Source organism: Morone saxatilis, unplaced genomic scaffold, assembly GCF_004916995.1.
Source record: "Morone saxatilis isolate NCDOM2014 unplaced genomic scaffold, NCSU_SB_2.0 Contig5, whole genome shotgun sequence".
NCBI classification, from domain to species: domain Eukaryota; kingdom Metazoa; phylum Chordata; class Actinopteri; family Moronidae; genus Morone; species Morone saxatilis.
Window position 1 is genome coordinate 11,423,364 of NW_023340095.1, and position 13,128 is coordinate 11,436,491.

General features: G+C 39.8%; 1 protein-coding gene across 1 annotated transcript; it reads right to left on the reverse strand.

Annotated features, from left to right (window-relative positions):
• Window positions 1–938: 938 nt before the first annotated feature.
• LOC118338700 (neuroligin-3-like) lies at window positions 939–10,376 on the reverse strand (the record flags this gene model as incomplete). Its single annotated transcript, XM_035675993.1, is given in 4 exon segments — window positions 939–3,999; window positions 5,668–6,277; window positions 9,338–9,462; window positions 10,163–10,376. Coding segments are annotated over 4 exon segments (1,357 nt in total), but the record flags the coding sequence as incomplete, so codon positions are not given.
• Window positions 10,377–13,128: the final 2,752 nt, after the last annotated feature.

Genomic DNA, 13,128 nt, shown 5'->3' on the forward strand with positions numbered 1-13,128 from the left:
TCTTCCTATTTTGCTGCAGTAGTGACTTCAGTAATTGTACCACATATGCACTATAAAGCAGAGTTAAATATAATCCATATAGAATTAATTTGAGGAATAAGCTTTCTTGCAGAGAGTCAGATAAGAAGATCGATACCACTCACTGTACGCTAAATATAAAGCTACCTCCACCCGCTGATTAGCTTGGCTTAGCATGAAATCGTGGAAACAGCTAGTTTGACTCAGTTAAAAGGTTAAACAGCATGCCTACCAATACTTCTAGTGGTTCAGTATGTTATATCACAATATGCAAAACCAAAGAATAAAAATGACAAATTGTGACTTTACAGATATTATATTTATATATAGTTGAAATTATTTAATGTTCAATTGCAGTGATCAAGTGTGGTAGTCACCATGAGTCACTGCTGCCAGCCAAGAAATAGTTCAGCACATAACTGCCCATAAAACCACTTTTTTTTTTTTATTCCGCATAAATGTGATATAACATATTAATTGGTGAGCTTTAAAGGTGCTTGTAGGAGGATTGTGTTATCTTTAGACAGAGCCAGGCTAGCTACTCCCCCCTCCCTCCAGTTTATGCTAAAAATAAAGAAAAATGTCTGTGATTGTTTCTTTGAAAATACTATAAATAAAATGTAACGTTTCAATAACCAAAATTGAATTTACTAAGTTAAAAGAATGTTTTTTTAGTAATAGTACTTTTACTCCATATTTCATTAGTATGCTGTGCATCATTTGGCAAATTCTGTGGTAAGGAATCATTATATATACATAACGCTGACACTGACATCCTACATCCCCTCCACATTTTTATGAACACTACCATAAATATTCTGAATTAAGACATACAAGACATTTAAAATGCTCATAAATTGTAAAATACTGATATTTTTATTTTTCAAAAATGCAGCAGAAATGTTTTATGCTTGACACAATCCAGCCGTCCGCTGAGTCAATAAACCCATATGAAAAAAAATTATTCAGTCAATCAAACACATCCGTCAAATGTTATTTTTACATCATTTTGTAAAAGTTCTTTGCTTGCCATCCACAAATGTCTTCGGCTTTCATTTTTCATGTATTTTGTTGACAATTAACTAAAATCTCTCATGAAGAAGTTACTTAGGATGAGAGGAGGTTAAATAGGCCTCACTGTGACAAAGCTGCATGTAGTCGCACAGATGAGGCTGGGAGGGGGAGGGGGGCAGAGCAGGGGTGGAAGGGACAGGTTAGGGTAAGGTAAGGAGCAGGAAAAGGTAAGATAGAAAAGATAAAACAGGAAAAATACTAAATCAGGGTTAGGGCGTTTGGCTGAGTTACTGGTTAGAATCAAGGTGTGGGAGTTTGGGGGTGGTTATTTAATTGGAATATAAGGTTTTTATCTTTACAGTAGCAACCAGATAGACAGAGTTTGACCATTTGTCATTTTTAGTGGCAGCCATGACAGTGCCACATCTCTGCCACATGAATGTCAATAAGAATTGGTTGAAATAGATTTTATGAATGCTGCAAATCTTATTATGATGACACATAGTAGCAACCACTGCCGCCCTCGAGCATTCGCTGTGAAGTCAGCAGAAAAACCTCCAACTCTTCGGAAATAAAGTCAATCATTATTTCTACAAGATGCTGGTTGGGGTTTTAATAATTAATTTAACATCTTCTAAAGCGTGTCTTGGTAGCAATTTGAAAAAATATTGCTCCATTAAGACTCGAGGATATTAAGGCTTAAAAGGTGGTATGTTTGGAGGTGTGTTTGCCATCAATGTCGAGTCAAACTGTCACACAAATGATGTGATCATCCCTCCTCAGCTCCACCCACGCTCCCCTTAATTAATCAAATATGTACCCAAACAATTGACAGTGTTGTAGCAGATAGTAAACCAAATCCCAGGCTGGAAAATCTGGGTCTACACTACACAACATTTTGGGCTTCAACAATTATTATATTAATGAAATGCAACTTGGCCAAATTCTTCCAATCGGTGGCTTTGAGAGGGACAAGGTTTCAGTCAGCATTAGGTAGTTCAAGCAGGGGCTCTTAAATACTGGGGCCCCTGGTAAGGTGTTAAACATAAAGGTCAGACAAATATGAAAAAGCATTCTTGACTTCTTGGGACACGCTGTGACCCCCCTGAATCATCACCACCTGTCTGTCTGCAGAGACATTAATTAATGTTGGGTTTAGTAGGAAATTACGGCTAAGTCCTTAAAGAAAATTTTAGGACCAAGGGGGGAAAGGAGAACGGGAAGGGATTAGGTTCAAAGGGTTAGGGGTCATGGTTTTTGGCTGGTGCTCAATCATCAAACCAATATTGCATTATCTACACAGTACTAGCTCATCATCCGATGATCAAACAAATAGACAGGATGGTTGTGAAAAATGTCTTATACTTCAACTACTAAACAGGTATCTAGATGTTTACATAGTTAAGAATTATTGAAATGACTGTGCATAGCAAATATAGCCTTTAAATAAAGGTACTGTGTACATACTACAGTGGGTGAGATAAACAGACAACCAGCCTTGCTTCAGGACATCTATACAATAATATAGTAATATCTGAAATGAAAGCAATAATGTGGTTAAATAAGTCATGTTTTAATGCAAGAGCAGGTAAATGCTATAAATCATAATATATCATCTGTATCTTTCCATTCTATTTACAAGAGTTTAACACATAGCTGGTTAGAGTGATTCTTCAGTAAATCTGACAACACTTCAGAGGCCCCTTCTTCTTCTGAAGCTAATTTCTGTCTCTTGGCACACTTCCGTTCCTGTGTTTTCCATATCACTCTATCTCTATCTCACTTCATCTTTCTCGCACTCACAGCTGTTAAATCCCTCTCAATGAATTCTTAATCTCTTTCACACCATCTGACTAACTTTTCCTTCAGCTAATGTTGTTTTTTTTTAATCCCCTCTTCCTCTCTGTCTGTTTTTACATCCATCTCTGGCTGAAATTTGTTTTTTTTTCTCCTCAGCTTAGGTTGATCCTTGGCAGATAGGGCCTTTGATCTTTTAATGGAAAAAATGCTACATTCACATTTCACAGGTTGTTCAAGTTGACATCAGCAGTCTGTGTGTGGTACTTCTTAGCTCAGTTCTGCATCGACATCTGCTCTGCTCAGTCCCAGCACTGCTTCACTGTGCAGCACAGGTACAGTAGGAGATGTAAACTGATCCATAACTGACCCTTTTGCCACAGTACTCCTCCTCTTCCTCCTCAGGTGTAGAAAAAGCAGAGGATTCAATATCCAAAGCAGGCTTTGAGACGTTTGATGGATGTCTTGGCTCGTCTTGTTCCAGGTTATGAGCGAATGATGCATAGAACTGCATCTCCCGGGATCCAGTTTGTCTTCAGTTCCCCGACATGCAACACACAGCTGTCTGTCTTTTCATCCTGTTACTGAAAATGTCTTTCTGTCACTCCATCTGTAACAATCCTGCAGGGTAATTAGTAGAGGTATTTAAGTCTTTTGTTTTATGTGTCTGTATGTGTGTGTCTCTGTGTGTGTGCGTGTGTGAGTGTGTTAGCATGTGTGACTTGTAATTATGTCCCTGTATGTGCAAGTATCTTGCTGCGGTTATACACGCGTGGTGGAGTGTGTGTGCGTGGAGATGTGTGTGTGTGGCAAGTGTGTATTACTATATGGGCTATGGTGTGTGTATCCCTGGTGTGGATGCCCCATCCTAATCCCCACCACTGATCCAGGCGTCATGGGAGTCATCGGCGTCGCCGGGGTAACAGGGTGTGACCCTGGGGTCACAGGCAGCGACCCTGGGGTCAGGGAGGTCATGAGGGGGACATCGTCAGGTGAGCGGCGCAACGTGAGGGTGTAGTCGGGCGGGCAGGTGAGGCGCACGGTGTCCAGTGTGCTGTAGATGTCCTGGGTGTCCAAGCCATCCAGGGCATCCAGTGTATCCAGTGTGTGATGGTGGTGAGCGTTGTTCCTCTCATCTGCTGATGCTGCATCACACTCCAGCTGCTTCACCTGGAAGGTTGAATGGGTGGATGAGAGGACGATAAGGAGTTAAAGCAACACATAGAGACAGAAAGGGAAAGAAACTTAAAAATAAATAATCTAGGGGTGCCACTGAGGAGTATTTTCATTATCAATTAATCTACCAATTGTTTTTTTTTTATTAATTATGAATCCTATTCTATAACATAGTGAAAAACATCCATCACAATTTCCTAAAGCCTAAAGTAAGTCCAAGCAACTTTACAGTGAAATAAAACAGCAAAGCAGCAAATTGTCCAATAATTGAGAAGCTGAAAACAGAGAATGTTTTGACATTTGGCATTCAGGCTTTTTTTTAAACCATTAATCAAACTATATTATCAATATAGTTGCTGATTTATTTTCTGTCAGTTGACTAACTGATTAATAAACTAATCGTTTCAGCTCCACTCAAGTTATTATGGCTGAAATATATGGCCATAATGAATATTGCAATATTATTACAATGTATGTATATATATATATATATATATATATATATATACATAACAACAACAACTTCTGTTCCACTGTTATACATTTCATCAGACAAAACACTGACAAATCAATATATAATACTTTATGATCGCCCAGCCCAACATTTGTTGACAACAATTGTGTCTGAAAATCATGTAAAAGTTAAAAAGGAAAAAACTGGCAACCACCATATCTCTGTGGTAGATTGGCACCTCAAACCTCTCGTGAGCATTAATCTCACCTTAAGGAACAATCATTTTAAAATCACCACCATTATGCATTGAAATTAGTGAAATTATCTATTTAGAGTCGACATTCTTGGGGTAAATTGAGGGTTTACGCCAGTCCTGAGATCAAATCTAATTCTAGCTAAATCACCTACTATTTTCCATCATCACAAACCACTTCTGACTGGGTTGCTGATTTTTATGTCATCCTCTGGGCTATTTTGTTTTTTTCCTGGCCAGAATTACGTACAACACAAAAATAAAGTACATGACAATCATGTATGCTAACACAAAAACACTACGCTTGATGTTTCCTTGTCACAGCAGATCTACCACCGGTGTGCAAAATGGCACAAAACACCACATGAAAAGAAATTACATTTAAAATAAATAAAACACAATTATAAAAGCAGATGCTATGTGGAGCTACATTACTGTAGTTCAATTGCCAATTAACAGGATTTGTCAGCTATAAAAGAGACCTGACATTTAGCACTTTACTGTGTGAGATTTCAGAGCAACTAACGGAGCACAAAAGAGGCCAAATGTGGATGAATTGGAGGCTACTGGAAGCAATTCAGGCAATTGGACACAACTCACACATGCACATGCATCAAAACATGCTCACAGACACACACACACACAAGCACACGCACTCTCACACTGATAATGTCTGCTGATGACAGGCTGTGCTCTGCAGAAGTGCTCTACTGGCAGCTACTCCACTGGCATGAAAGGCGTTCATTCAGACAGTCACACGCACAACCTCAACTGGCTTGATCTTACTTAAATTTATGATAATATGTGCCATTATTATAACAATAAGCACAATTCTTTTCAAAATGACCTAAAATTATGTGGCTATAGAAGCACACAGACACTACAAAGTGTCTACACTGGCAGAAAAACAATTCACACACTTGCACAATAAAAATACAAAAGACACATGACTAACCTGTAACGACATCAGTCCCTCCCCCTGCAGGTGGGCGGCAACATCTGCAGGTGTGATGTCCCGCCTCGGGGGTGGAAGTGGACGTGGCCGACGATGCTCAAGACGCCTCTTGTCTTTCTTGTACAGCAGAGCCGCAAACGCCAGGATGTTAAGAAACAACAGTGATGCTCCCACCGCAATCGTCACCGAGAGTTCAGTTGAGTAGTCCTCATTAGGAACGCGGACCCCGTTCTCCCCTCCACCTTGGCCTAAAGCAGACTCTGGCGGCTGTGGAGTACCTCCTTGAGAACTTGGATGACGTGTACTACTAGGCGGCCAACCTTTGGCCAGACGTTTAGTGTAAGAGTAAGGTGTGTCATCCTGCGGAGAGGGACTATGCGTGAAGGAGGACACCGATTGGAGGAGTTCATTGACATGGTGCAAGTGAGGGACCAGCTGGAGCCAGAAGGAGATTTTGGTGGCACGGTAGTGGTCTCTGACACGGGGCTTCAGGCCAATGTGGAGGTATAGCTGCTCTTTAGGGGTGTACTTAGACCAGGCCACTTCTTCAAAACGGTTAGGTTTAGTGTGGATGAACTTGGTATCTTGAGGAACCGGCTGGTTTGGGTCACTGGAAAGAGTGAAACAACAATGAGCTATTTACTCACATCTAGATGGGTTGTGTGTGGTTGTTGGACGTTATGTAAGTTTTTTTTTTAGTTTATAGAAAAACAAATAGGAGGCATTCATCACTTGTGTTAGGCAAGACATTACTTTTCATCCCCGCTGAACCTGTTGTTCTACAAATAGCTGTAATCATAAAGAAAAAGATACACAGGAAAAAAAAGAAACAAAGGAATATATAACAAAAAAATCAACTCAGCAATAGTGAAATAACCTTCAGCACCTGTGAAAATCTTGACAGATGAAAAGCATGTCAGCAAATCAAATCATGAATATGATCAACAAAAGATTAAATAAACCAAGAAATGCAAGAAATGCAACCGAGAATACAGGGTTTCAGTGTCATATTTAAAAACTGAAGGATTTTAGTGCAGTGATTCAGTGTTCTACCCTCTGTAATGCACACATTCCTTGGAAGTATAAACACCAACATTTCATGCTCTTCAGTTTTTCAAATGTCAGATACTCCTTACGGAGCTGCTGAAGACTTTTTCTCAGCTGGCTACTGTCCGCTGAGAGTGTGAGTTTCTCTCATGCTGGCCAACAGTTTCACCAGTGCTGGCACACATCTTTCAAATCAATATCAAAGTAACATAACAGAAAACAGTGGCAAAAAATATTTGTACGGAACAATTTTCCTGTAAACATAGTTCAAAGGTGATTTAGTTGCAGATGATTGATTTTTGTCCACTTTATATGCCTCTTACAAACCATTTTAGTTCATGCACAGTTCAAACAGTGTGTGTATATTTGCCCTTCTAACAAACATTCAAAAGATGAATGTTTGTGTATGGTATAGTGAAAATCTCCTGAAAAATCACCTCCCTGACACATAGAGACAGACAGGCATTTATATGTTGATTCACCGACTTATTTGTGTCGGCAGCGAAAATGGCGTAAATGAAACATCCGCACATCTTCACAGACTCGCAAGTTACATGCTATGTGCTCACTTGTCAATCATCACCTTATGAACAGCACACAAAGGCAGCTTGCGTAAAAGTCCTACCGGCACACAAACACACACACACACACAGGCTGAGGATTTATACGCCCACGCAGAGGCTTACAAAATATACATCAGGGAGCATCATATCCTCCCTGTTAAATTGAGCTGTCGCAGAGTTCCATCACCATCTGAGGCACTCTCAACCGAGTGAAATGTTTCTTCAGAGAAAGTTCCCCACTGATAATTGAAGTGCACACTGAAATCTTCTCATGCCTCCTAGGTGATTTTGCTCTGCAGCTTGTTGTGCTTGTAATGACAACACTGACTATGGGGCTAGAAACTGCTAACTGGATGCGTTAAAGAAAAAAAAATTTGTTTTTTCTATGCCAAAGTCAAATTATGTGAGAACGCTGTCCTAATTCTGTATGTTGTGAGATAGCAAGGCTCTGTGGTGATTTAGATCAAGGTCTAGACTGCAGATGTCTCTGTAAATCTGAAGAGGTCTCAGTGGAGTGAGCCTCGATTGGATTAATTACTGGTAATTACTCACTTGGAGCAGTGCAGAAAGAGGGTCCATCCTCAACAATTACTTTTATCATGTATATCGTGTCAGAGTGGGCAGATAAAAGGTACTCTTATCAGTGTGGACTATCAGGTTTTTTAAGTCGTGGATTCTTTCAACAACTGTAGTTTTCTTAGCTACTGGCAAATCATTACCCTTTCAATTTAATTAATTGAATCTGTAGAGGCTTTTTTAGCTAATGGCAGATCATTTTGATTTTGATTTAGCATATTGAATAAGCTCATTGCACCAGTTTTGACCATAAATGAATGAGGATGCAGAAGCAGAGAAGAAGAGGAGAATATTTATCAAACAGTGGCTAATCTTTCTTTTTTTTTTTAGGACATTACTTTGGCCTTCCTCAAGGACTTTTTCAAGAGCAGGGGTTCTTTAACTTTCTCAGCCAAGGTCCAAAGAAGAAAAGCCTTGTCAAGATTTTGACATGACAGAGAACCTGTGCACCCTCTGCCAAAATTAGTCTGCAGTGCTGCTTTCATGATAGTATCTAAAGTACTGTCTTCTCGTCAGACATCAGAGACCTTTTGAAGGAAAAGACATTATAATACCATATCCTTTGCCTATGAGCTCATTATTTTTGTTGCTATAAAACTCCAGTGTTTTCCTCTAATGCATCATAAAATCTCAACTTCACTCAGCTTAAATTTCCTTTCCAAATGAAACTTTCTGAAAAATATTATTTCCATGCTAATGAAATGTTTCTTATCTTGATAGAAAAACTTGACAAATGGATTCAGGCTCTTGCACACAGTGGCGCCAATGCATTTTTCCCAAATAGTATTTAGCAAATGCAAAATAGTTACATCCATTTTAGCAAATACCTTGTCATAATGCTATGTTAATAAACAAAACCTTGCATCCTCTCCCTATTATTGTGTGTCTTTGATTGTCCTCTTTCTGTGTGAACCCTGCCAGACAATTACACTCCATGTCCATGTTTACTATAAATCAGTCCAACAAATTAAACATAAAGAAAACGCATCAAGTACTTGCTGTTTGTCTTGCCGACACCATAGACTTTGAGTCTTGGCTGTCTTATTTCAAGCTTGGAGGAGGTTTGTTCCTGTAAAATCAAGAGTGAGCTGTCCACAGTTACAGCAACAACACGCTGTGTTGCCAAAACCACGTCTCTGCAGAGAGTCAAGTATAAAAGGATGAAGAACGACTGACTGCTGTGCATTTTCTTTTACATTTTAAAATGTGATTAAATGGCCCGGCTTTCATTCGCTATCATGACATATTTTCTGCATGTAGGTGGGGATTAGATAATAATAGCAGAAATTAGAAATGCTTTTCTGTGTCTAAGAAGGCAAAACTAAAGAGAACCTAATCATGCTGAAGCTGTGCTTTGTTTTGTCTTGTTTTCTTGATTTTCTTTATATAGTACAGTCAAGCAAAAAGGAAAAAATAAACTCTCCTCAGTGGGTTTTTTAAGCTGAAATCAACGTTTCACATCAGTGTACATTTTAATAGCTCACCCAGTCTTGGCAAAGTTGGTCCAGTAAGTCATGACTACAGCACTCAGCATCACGTCGTTTTTGGAGAAGTTACAGTTGAACAGATCAGTGGGTCCCACCATGGGCACGCCGAACACATAGGGCACCTACAAAAACACATACACACATAGTTTACTGTTCTAGCCAACAGATTACATTTATTCTGTTGACAGTAACTGGAACCATAACTGAATCATGTCAGATGATAACCACATCCAAGTGAAGACAGAAACTGAATAATGTGTAATGGCAGTGAAACTAAACTCAGGTCAGTAAATTCATCTTCAGTTTGACAAGTCATGCCCAATCATGAAATCCACCCCCACAAATACCGACTACAAATGCAATCCAGACACACAGTGTGCTGAACATTAGGCAAGCAAATGTGCAACTACACAAAAAAATATGGAAATCAAAGGTCATTCTAAATAATCATTAGAGCAGTGAACATGTAGATGAGACAGCCTCAACATCAGACCGGCAGGAATATAAATTCAATGAACATTTCAAATATTTTATGCTGTGGAGGACTGCTTGATTCAACGTATTAAGCACTTTGAACAAATCAATATGAAGCAGCACTTCAAGCGTAATCTAAACCAAGAGCTCCTGATTCATTGTGTAAATATTCTTTCAGACAGACATCTGTTGCCAAGTACCAAAACCAGTCACTTTACCTTTTGTGAAATTTCATATATTTACTCCTGTCCTTGATATCTAATATCATGTCTTATGCCACTACTTACAAGCACTAAAGTCACTAATGTTATCTCTGTAAAGCAACACCTCATTGTGACATCATCTTACCTCATCACCATGGGCAGAGTCAGCCCAGGGCGGCGTGGCGTCACTCTGGCAGTGGTGGTAAAAGGAGTAGAAGTATGTGGGAGATCCATACTGAGCGTGGAGGTCAGCTGTGGCGATTGCTGGTGCCACCCATTGGTGGTCTGTAAATAGCGCAACCAGAGTCTTTCGCCGGGTTTCTGCGTTGTCACGGTCCGCCCAGTCCGTGTACATGAACCTTTAGAAATCAGCCAATCAATTCAAGTCAATTTATCTATCAACCAATCTATTAACATATCTTTTATTGTTATTAAAGTATGCAAAGATATATTGTACACGTTCAACAATCATTTGAGGGAGTAGTTTGACATTTTGAGAAATACGCTTTTTTGCTTTCTTGCCAAGAGGTAGAAGAGAGGATTGATACCGCTGACAATAAATCTGAAGCTACATCCAGCAGAGGGTTAGTTTAACTTCGCATTTAACAAGACAAGCTAGCCTGTCTCTGTCCAAAAAAAAATCTACTTACCAACATTATTAAAGCTCACTAATTAACAGGATATATCTCTTCTAATTAATGCATATGCAAAAAATATATATATATAAACATCTAGTTGTGGTTTTGCAAGAAGTAATGTGCTGTGACTGTTTCTTGGCAAGCCTCTGCTGGTTGCCTGGCAACCGCACAGTAAAGATTTGAAGATGTCACTACTCCTGGCCAAGAAATAGTCCAGCACATAACCCACTGTAAAAACAGAAATTTTCCTTTTTACACTTTGGTTTTTGCACAAATTAATGAAACGAGATATAACATGTTAATTAATTAACATTAGAGGTGCTGGTAGGTGGTGCTAGCTTTTTCCCCTTGTGTCTAGTCTTTAGACTAAGCTAAGCCAATCATCTTCTGACTGTAGCTTCATATTTAACAAACAGACGTGAGAGTGCTATCAATGTTCTCATCTAACACTTGGGAAGAAAGCAAACAAGAGTATTTCCCAAAATCTCAAACTACTCCATAAAAACATTCAGACATCCACAGGCTCACTCACCTTATGCTCTCTCTGAGTGTATCACGGCCTTCCGGGTATCCATACAAACTATCCACAAAGTCTGACACAGCAAAGTCAAAGTCCTCAGCCGTGACACCGTCCTCTGAGTCCACAATGCCCTCAACAAACTTCACGCCCTCGCCCTGATTAACCCCCAGCATCACGTCGTAGTTCAGAAACTCTCCCTGCTCCATCAGAATCTGGGGGTCATCTGGTATAACATCTCCATCAATCACCGGGGCAAAAGCCGTGTGATATTTGGCCGGCGTTATGTTCTGCTCCACAAGTTCGCGGTAACTCCGGCCCTGGAGGCAAGCGACCAGTTGGGTGCTGTCATCGATGCCACAGCCCACCCTCTCACCAAGCTGCCTTGCGTACTTGCTGGGCTGGTAGTTGACAGCCCAACTGGCTAAAGCACTGCCACTCTGGATGATGGCTCTGTGGAACAGGTCTGAAATACACACACACGTGAATACAAATAAAGCATGTACACTGAGGCTCACACATGTATACATTCATGGATGCACATGCACCCACACACATATGCATGAACGCACAACAATATGGTTTTACATTTTGGAGCGTTGATTTATATATAGATACAGAACAAGAATTTCCATAGCAATAAAATACTGAACTCAGAGACATGGATTATTCAACAGGAGGACAGGTCATGGTTAGAGCACCAGGTTCAAGTAGGTAAGGGTTAAAAATTGAAACAATACAGCTCTTAGCTATATGAGTCACGGGTAGGCTATATTATTCAGAAGGTTTATTCAGGCGTTCTTACCAGTAAATGAAAGCTGTGTCGGTCCACTGGAGACGTTGAGATGTTTCATAACTCTAAATGTCATAGCTTTCACAGCACCCACCCACTTACCAACTAACATAGGTGCCCAATGGTCTGTCTGCATATACTCATATACTGTATTTTAAAGACACACATTAGTGTTTTTATCTATGGCTCTTCCTTACCCTCAGAGTAGTGAGATAAGGTGAGCAGGCTGACACAGGAGGCTCCGGCCCCGGATCCAAACACGGTGACTCTGTTTGGGTCTCCTCCGAAGGCCGCAATGTTCTCCTTCACCCAGCGCAGAGCCTGGATCTGATCCAGCAAGCCGTAGTTCCCTTTTGCTGCCTGGTCACCTGTACTAAGAAATCCTACAGACAGACAGAGAGCGAGAGATTTTATTACAAATTGTAGAACAGAATAAAACGTTCTACAGAGAATTTAGCAAACAATATAAAAATACTGAGTTGCTCAAAAGAATTTTTTTCTGACTTTTTGAAAATAACACCTCTTCTGACAATGTACAAACGCACAGGAGCACACAGGAAGGTGATTGGTTAGACAGCCCAACATCATGCCACCCCACTGTTAAACTCAATTATGCATGAGTCTTGTTTATCACCCAATTGAAGAGAAAACAAATGAAAAATCCTGTGCCTCCCATACAATCCCTCTAAAATGGGATCAAATCAACAAGGTACATCCATATTCATGTAAGTGAAAATCATCTTACACACACACACACATACACACACACAAACACACACACACACAGACATAAACCTACACAGGCATGCAGTTACAAACACAGCTATCCCTTATTCCCTTTACTGCTGACGTTGTTAAGTAAACACAAAGGAACCTAATGGCTCACTCCACTACAGTATATCTCATTACTGCAGAAGCTAATTTCTCTGAACCTCAAGCTGACTCTGAACATATAAGAGTATAATGAGCAAGAAAGGCGACGCTGTTCAAATAATATATTTCATCACTCGTGCAATTTGGCAGAAATTTCTCCCCTTTCTTTCCCACAAAATGGATATTATAAGAAAATTACATTCATTTCATCTTAATAAGAGTTTCAGAATTACTTCTTATATACTGTGCTTTCATAGTAAGATTTAGGTATAGCTTTCAGTTTTTTCATG